The following is an 8,402-nucleotide window of genomic DNA, read 5'->3' on the forward strand; positions in this document are numbered from 1 at the left end:
CCCTGAGTAGCAGCCTCCTGACAACCGCGCAGGACTCAGCGCCTGCCTGGGCAAACCTTCGCCCTGTGGATGGAGATCCGGGTTGGCGGCTACTGCGGCGTAGCCCGGCCTGCGCTGGCCAGGACGCCACTCAGGAGGCTGCTGCACGGTCCGGGCGAGGAATCCGGCTGCCTGGACCTGCGTGGTGGCGGCGAGGGGGACGCGGCGGGTCTGAGAGATATCCGGGAGGTGGGACCGACGGGGGTCGGTGAGGGTCCGGCTCCCCGGCTGGAGGAAGCTCCTCCGGCAGGACCAGCTTGCTCAGACTCCGGCAGGAGCTCGACGTCCTCGGAGCTGAGATTCCCTCCCGTCCTGTCTGTACGTCCAGGGTCAGGGCGCCGTGTTCACTTGCTGCCAGCCTGCCGGAGACCTGGGTGACCTGGGTCACCGTGTCAGGGAAGCACGGCCTCGTCACAAAGGCGGCAGCTGGAACCACAGCTGCCCGGACGCACCGACAACACCATCTGTGCCGTGCGGGGCTTTCCAAACAGCACCGCCTGACGCAGATGGGGACACTCAGGCGCGGAGACCCTGAAGTCCTTCCCACGCTCAGGGGCGGCAGGGCGGGGTCTGGAGCCAGGTCCCGGTGGCTGGAGACCCTCGGTGCTGCCTTGTCATCAAAGGCAGAGTGACTCCTGGGGGGGACGCTGGAGGCCGGGAGCGAAGGCGGCGCACTGGGGGGCTGGGCGCTCCTCTCCGAGCAGAGGGCAGGGAGTGGGGGTGTCGGCGCCTCCCAGCTGCTCCCCGCACGACGGTCGGTCACCCTCACGGAAGTGCCTGGGCGTTGGCAGCCGGGGCCCCTCTGGAGCCCCGCGTCACTGACGCCCCTCCACAGACACCGGGGCCGAGTTCTGTGCTTGGCTGCGCACACGCAGCCGCCGGCTCCGGCTCCCACGACTGCAGGGAACCCGGACCGCGGGGCAGGGCCGCCTGCCTGGCTGAGTTCCTCCCTCCCCTGCGCACGGGAGCGGGAGTCGCCAGGTGCCCGCCCAGGCGGAAACGAGAGCCACCTGCACACACGTCGCCAGTGCGTGTGACGTGCTTCCGCCTGCAGTTAACTCTTTTTCCTCCACGTGTCTCGGCAGAGGGTGGTTCGAAGTAGCAGACCCCCCACCGGCAAAGTCTTTCCGCTGTGCTTGTGACGGAAGAGCTCAGGTTTCAGAGCCAGGCGGACCTGGGCTCCCAGGCCAGCTTCTCCACGCACTCGCTCCGCAACTTTGAACAAGTTACCTCACATCTCTGAGCCTCAGTATTGTCATCTCGAAAATGGGTAAACAAGGATAACCTCACAGGGCTGTTGCGACAGCGAAGGGGGAGCGGTATGTAAAACACGCACATAGTAGGCGCGCTATAAGTGGCATCTATTGCTATTTAGAATTTTCCGTCTAGTGTTCTGAAATACCCTGCTACATACATTTAAATCTGCATTCGCAGCCTGTCGGAGCTGAAGGGCGTTTAGTAATAACTTGTGCAGGCCACGCTTCTCAAAGCACGGACACAGGCGAAATCTCCGCTCCGATTGCTGCCGTGTGGCCTCAGGGCTTCTCGGGAGGCGGCAGGAAAGCCGCAGGTTGGGGGTTGAGGGCTTGCCCACAGGGACCGAACGGGCCGGGAGGCTCAGCCCCGCAGAGTCAGGCGGCTCTAGCAGACCCTCTGGAGTCCCGCCCTCCCGCTGGGAAGGGAGCAACACGCCCGCCTGGCAGTGCGGAGAGACTGAGCTCCGCGTGTGGAAGAGCCTGCAGGTCACCTTCCCGCCGCTGGCTGGGGCTCTTGGAGAGCAGTAAGCAAGGCCAGGCCGCGTAAGTGTCGCCCGCAGGGGCCGCGCGAGGCTCTGCCCGGCTGCGCTGTCCTCGGCTGCTCTCACGCCCCGCTGTGCACCTGGCAGCTACATCTCTCCTTCCCGGGTCTGGGCACAGGGCAGCCACCTGCCGAGCCTCTGACCGTGCCCTTCCGTTCGGCCCATCCCCCGCGGCACACGCCACCCGCCTCCCTCCGCGCGGGCTCCCCGCGTCTCTGGAATAAGTATCCTCTCTACACCTGGGAGGGACCGAGCCCTTGCCTGCCCCAGGCCCCTCAAACTCGACCTCCTGCCCCCAGCCCTCTCCTCTCCCGACGCCCCCTCTCTGCCGCTGGTGGGCATCTGCCCGGCGGCCCAGGGCAGAAACGTGGACAGGACACCAAGTTTGTCCCGTCCTCCATCACATCCAGTGGGACGGCGGGTCCTGCGGCTTCTCCACCTGTCGCTCTTGGAAAAGTTTCATCACAAAAGGCCCATTCCTTCTCCTTTCAGGGCTCCCACACCCCTCACCCGGACGCTCGGTCCCAACAGCCCGGACGAGTGTCCCGCCCTAGCTGGGCTCCCGCTCCTGGTGCTTGCGACCGCGCGCACAGCCAGCCCGGTGCAGGCATAATCGCAGACCGCGGCACGTGACGTGAAGGAGACCACAAGGCCGCGAGTGCACGCAACGGGGAGGTGACTCTCAGGCTGAGCCCCGCAGGCCGGGCAGGAGCCGGCCCCGGAAGGCCTGGTGGGGGGAGACCATCCACGCAGAGGGAACAGCCACGCTCGGAGACGAGGCAGAGGAGGCGTTCGCGGGGCTTGGGGGCCGTGGCCTGAGCAGGGTGAGGAAGGAGGAGAACGGGATGGGGGTCCGGGTTCGAGGGGCCGGCAGAGCCTGGGTCTTGCTGGGTCCTCCAGGTCACGGTCGGGAGTTTGAATTTTCTTCCAAAGGCAACAGGGTCCACTGGGGCTTTCAGGGGCTCGGTTCTGGGTCTGACCCGCGTTTGCAGAGACCGCTCTGGCTTCTTGCTGCAGGCGGAGCGGGGGCGGGGCGGGGGGATGGGAGATGGGAACGGGGCTGCTCCGGGCCAAGGCAGGGCAGGGGGGTCCGGGCTCCTCAGGAGGGAGGATGCCCAGCACGTGGGGACGCAGCGGGGTGCGCCGCAGCCGTGAGTGCGCTGGGGACCAGCGCCAAGTTTCGTCTCCCTGCGCCTGCAGGACCGGGCGTGCTCCTGCCCTGGGAGCCCGGACGTTTGCCGCGTGAACAAACGGTGTGAGATTTTCGTCGAGTCCCGTGTGTGTACAATCGTTTCCAGGCAGCATCCCCGTCACCAAACAGGGGCGAGGAGCGGATGCCCCCTTGTCCCACTCATGATCACGGAGCCTCCTTCGGCCTCCTTTCAACTCCAGGAACGTGCGGGGGTGGGGCGGGAGACGAGGACCCCGCACACGAGTGCCGGGACCCCGCGCCCGCGGGGTGGACCAGGTCTGCAGCCGTGCTCTCCTCCGTCCAGGTTTGCACTGTCATGATTGGCTGAGAGGCTGGACGGGCTACACCCAGGAGGGTGCGCTGTGCGCTGTGCGGTGGCAGGAGCGTCGCCGCACAGCGAGGGAGCAGGAACAGATCTCGTTTCTGCCACCTTCCTGCTGGGGGCCCCTGAGAATAAGATCGCTTCCTCATCTGTAAAGGGGGCACAGCCTCGGGGCTGCTGTGGATAGGAATGTGCCAGGCCACCCGGCACCGTGCCCTGTACACGACCAGCAGTGAGGCCTCATCTTGCCTCCAGGGAAGGGCACCAGCCGGGTACACGGCAGGTACTAAGCGACCCCTGTGCCCCAGCCTCTGGAGCCCCCGCCCACGTCGGGTTCGGCTGCAGGGATCTGTCTGCCTCCCTCTGTCCCAAGTGCGTCAGGAAGAGCCCTCCTGGTTCGGGGGGAGTGTGGGCTGGCTTGGCTGCGTTCCTGACGGAGAAGCTGGGGCTGGGAGCTGTATTCAGGGAGGCTGGAAGGAGGGAGGGAAGAGCCAGTGTGGGCTGGCTCCATGCCAGGCCGGGGTACGGGGCGCCGAGGGCCAGGCGCCGAGGAAGCTGAACCCAGCTCCAAGCCGACGGCACCCTGGCCTTCGGTGTGTGGGCTGCGGGGCTGGGAGGAGAGGAGGCCAGGACCGGGCAAGCAGGGTCCAGGCCAGGGACTGCCTGGCAGCTGCCGGGGACACGGGGCACGGTTGTGCCCATCTGACCTCCTGAGGCGCTGGGATCTCAGGCACGAGCCCCTGGACGTGAGGGCTGCATTGGGTGCAGTCGGGCTGGGGGGGACGCAGCTGGCTGGGACCCCGTCACGTTAGGCTGGGCCTGGGGCTCCGTGCCTGGGTTCCCAGAGCTCCCCGCACACTGCGCTGTGACAGCATCCCGGCGCGGCGCGGCCCCTTCCCCAGGGGCTCAGGGTCTGTGACAATCAGCTTCTCAGGCCGAGGACACAGCACAGCACCCAGCACCCTCAGGATATAAAATACGGAACTGACATACTTGTTAGCCGGACGAGAACAAGTCCCGCTGAGGAAGCATTTCCTGTGCGTCCACCGTGTGCTTGGTCCCTGAGCCTGTCCAACCGCTGGGGGGTTCCCAGCCAAGACATGGTTTCTGTCCCTTCAGAAACCACCCCTGTCCCTTAAGGGAGGAAGCCGTCTGCTCGGACCTGGGTGAAAACCACGTCCCGCTGGAACCAAGTCTTCCCCAGACACTGGTAGTCCAGTGAAAGCGACAGTTTTGACTCAGGCCGCCTGTCGCGTGCGGGCAGGTTTCCAGTCCAGCTTCCTGTGGGCCCAAACCTGGTCACGGCATGGCCCGGAGACGCTGCCCACGCCAGGTTCTGTGGTTTACGCCACGGGGCACCCACGTCCAGGGAAACACGGAGCACTGCCGGCTCTGTCCATTTTGCTCAGAGACTTAGAAAAGACGCAGCTTTGGAGTTTGCACGCACGCGCGGGCCACAGGCGCGGGATCTGTGCTCCCGCAGGAGCCAAACCTGCCCGAGTCAAACGGGACACACGGAAGTGTGGGAGGAGGCGGCGCCCTTAACAAGAACCGCGCCTGGCCCGGCAGCAACAGACCGTCACCTGCCGTCCCCCCTGCTCTGTCCTCGGCAGACACACCTGAGGACCCCGACTGGCAGCGTTCGGGGGAACGGCTCCGAGCACGTGTGCATGTCCTCCACCTCCCTCCTGTGACCCGCGGCCGGCGGGATCCCACACCTGAGCCGGGAGCTGGGCGCTCCAGAGTCAACGCAGGATCTCGCTGTCAGGGATTCTTAGACGCTGGGTGAATTCTCGGCCTGACTCTGCTGCTGGGACTCTCTTCCCTCCTCTGGGCCTCAGTTTCTCAGTCTGTAAAACGGGGAGCAGGGCCGTACACCCTAAAGCTGAGGTTCCGTTCAGCTTTAACATCCAGTGACCTGAACGACCCTGTCCGGGTGGGTATAATTCAGATTCAACTGAGATTTGTCTAGAGCCAGCTACAATGTATTGCAAGCACAGTGTTACAGTGTTAACTCAGTGCTCTCAAAACCCCAGGAAGGTCAGTGTTATTATCTACATTTTGTAGATTTCAAAACTGAGGCTCAGGGAAGTTTTTTTTTTTTTTTTTGAGACAGAGTCTCACTGTGTTGCCCGGGCTAGAGTGCCGGGCGTCAGCCTGGCTCACAGCAACCTCAAACTCCTGGGCTCAAGCGATCCTCCTGCCTCAGCCTCCCGAGTAGCTGGGACTACAGGCATGCGCCACCATGCCCGGCTAATTTTTCTATGTATTTTTAGTTGTCCAATTAATTTCTTTCTAATTTTAGTAGAGACGGGGTCTCGCTCTTGCTCAGGCTGGTCTCGAACTCCTGAGCTCAAACAATCCGCCCGCCTCGGCCTCCCAGAGTGCTAGGATTACAGGCGTGAGCCACCGCGCCCGGCCAGGCTCAGGGAAGTTTAGTGAGTTAACCGAAGTCACACAGCCAGGAAGTCATAGAGCTGAGATTCAGTCTCAGGCCCATCTGCTTCTCATCAGGGTGCTGAGAACAGACACTATGAGCCCACACCTCCTCCCTGCCTGCCCAGGAGCTCAGCTCTGGGACCTGCCGTGGGAGCTCAGGGACGGAGGGGCTGCAGCTGGGGCAGGGCCAGGGAGGTACAGGTGGACTTTGGCTGGAGGTGGCCAGTTACCGGGGACGGGAGCAGAGTCCCTGCATCTGGCTCTCCCGTGCGGACCACAAGGCTCCCCTGGGGCTTTAAGCTCAGGGAGCTGCCCACCCTCCCCCGCACCGGCCATCTGGGAGCCCTGCCTGCCACGCGGCTCGTCACCCCCAGACACCTGCCCTCGAAAATTCCTGTAAACGCTTCCCAGTCCCCAGAAACCATCTCCCAACACCATGGCGGGGAGCACGGAAGGAAAGACGCACCAGACACCGGGCTCAGGTCTCGGTCCTGACCATTAGGAAAGACCTTCAAGAGAAGCTTATTTCAACCAACTGAACCGCCACCGTCTGCACCCGCGTGCAGCAAGGGTCGAACCTCGGTGGCCTCAGCTCCCAGTGTGACGCCGGACAGGTGACCGTCTCTCTCTGGCCCCAGTGTCCCCTGCCAGCAGTCACCAGCCGGCTGGGCCCCACGGATGTCAGGTCCCTGCCAGCGGTGACATCTTAGGACTCAGGACCATCTGCTTAACCTTCCAGCGGCAGAGGCTGCGGCCGCCTCCGGAAAGCGCGGATCCGAGGCTGCCCCCGCGCTCTGGGCGCTCCGGGCCACCGCAGGCGCCCGCCCTCCCTCCACGCCCGGGCTCGCCCCCACCGGCGTCCCGCAGACCCAGGCCCGGCCCTGGAGGCCCCAGCTAGGAGCGGAGCGCAGCGCTCCAGCGGCGCAGGGGCAGGGAGGAGCGGAGCGCCCACTTGCCCCGCGGCCTCCGCAGCAGCCCTGGCCCTCGCCCGCGCACGGCGGTCCCGGAGCCCTTGGGTTCGTCGTGAGCCCACCACGCTCGAGGGGACCGATGCGACCCCGGTGGCCCCACAGCCCCAGCTCGGCTATCGCAGGCTGCCCTTCGCCCCCCGCTGCGGGGACGCCTCCGCCGTGCCCTCCCTGCGCCGGGGCGCGGGCAACAGCGCCTTCCCGGCCGGGGCAGTGGAGCCGGGCTAGGAGCCTGGCGGGCGGAGGTGGGGGTTGGGAGCACCATTTTTGTCTGGACGTGGGTCTCAGGTCCTTCGTACCCCGTTTCCCTGCGTCCCCGGGTCTCGGCCCCCTCGTCCCCGCCTCCCGGGGGCTCAGTGGGCGAAGGGCAGCCGCGGCCCTCACCTACTCCGCGTCCGCAGCCCCCGCCTCCTCTGCCCGCCGCAGGGTCGCGCGCCCACGAGGACCAAGACCCCCCGCTGCTCCGGGCGCCGAGAGCCTCCAGGGGCCAAAGTTCGGCGCCATCGGGCAGCCCAAGGCCTCACCTGCTTCTCCAGCGGCTCCTTGGCCGAGAGCGCCGGCTTGGGCGAGGGCGCGCGGTCGCAGACGCAGCCCTCCAGCAGGTAGAGCCCCGAGGGCCGCGAGCTCGAGTCGCTCTCGAAGTAGAAGAGCAGGTTTTGCAGCAGCGCGAACCACTTGGTTTGCCATTTTGTGTTGTCCGAACTCCGCTTGCTCAGGTAGCCCTTGCGCGTGCCGTCCTTGCGCGCCAGCAGCCCCAGGGACGCGACGTGCCCATCGTTGAGCCGGATGCCCTTCTGCATGGTGCTCGGAGGCGGCGACCCCAGCGCTTACATCTTCTCCGCGCGGCACCCCGCAGCCCCCCGTCCGTGCGCGCCGCGCCGCCTGTCTCCGGCGCTCGCTCGCTCCCCCGCGCGCTTCCCTCCCCCCAGAGATCTACGCTCCGGGATCTGGCGCCCGGCCGCGGCTTCGCGAGTCCAGATGTGCTGTTCCCCGCTGGAACCGCTCGTCCGCGCCGCAGAGCCCCGGGCCCGGGAGATGCCGCGCGACCCTCCCCCGGCGCCGGGCAAACTGGGGGACCGGCGATCTGCGCGCGGGCGAGGGGCAGGCGGAGTCATGTGACGCGATCCCTCGAAGAGCCCGTCTCAGCAGCGCGGGCAGGGACACGCACGCAGCCCGCCGGGGCGCAGAGCCGCGCAGGCTGCACCTTGGCGCCTCCCCTCCCCAGACACGCACACGCGCACGCAAGTCCTGCCCTCCTCCCCCGTCTCCCTTCCTCCTTCGGGCGTTAAAAAGCAAATCGGATCAATTTTCGTTTAACCCAACGGAGCCCAGGAGGCTTCGCCATCCCGGGAGCCCCTTGCTCCCCACCGCGGCGCGCGCGCCCTGGGGCCAAGTCGCAGTGGTCATTTTCTCCCCAGAGGCTCTCCCGGCACTTGGCCTTTCTGATGCCAGGTGGACGGCGGAGGGCGGATGGCGAGATGGGTCTGAAAGAGCGTCCAGTCCTAGTCTGCGCGTAACTGGCCGACCGCGTCCATCTCGGCCTCAGGCCCCTCCGGCGGCTTCCGGCGACCACGGACCGCGCGGGGGGTGAGGGGGAGGGCGAGGTGAGCTTCGGGTTTATTTTATTTTGAGCGTTGCCATAAT

At 66.1% G+C, this 8,402-nt stretch overlaps 1 protein-coding gene across 2 annotated transcripts in view; it reads right to left on the reverse strand.

The window, feature by feature from the left end:
• Positions 1-7,981, reverse strand: part of RASGRF1 (Ras protein-specific guanine nucleotide-releasing factor 1) — a 100,215-nt gene extending 92,234 nt beyond the window's left edge. For both annotated transcript variants that reach the window (XM_012659799.1, XM_012659797.1), the window contains exon 1: positions 7,283-7,981. In XM_012659799.1, the coding sequence (XP_012515253.1) occupies positions 7,283-7,558 (276 nt within the window). In that variant the 5' untranslated portion in view covers positions 7,559-7,981. The remainder of the gene's footprint in view (positions 1-7,282) is intronic.
• Between the last annotated feature and the right edge of the window lie 421 nt (positions 7,982-8,402).

This window comes from Propithecus coquereli, unplaced genomic scaffold, assembly GCF_000956105.1.
Source record: "Propithecus coquereli isolate 6110/MARCELLA unplaced genomic scaffold, Pcoq_1.0 Scaffold634, whole genome shotgun sequence".
Taxonomy (NCBI): domain Eukaryota; kingdom Metazoa; phylum Chordata; class Mammalia; order Primates; family Indriidae; genus Propithecus; species Propithecus coquereli.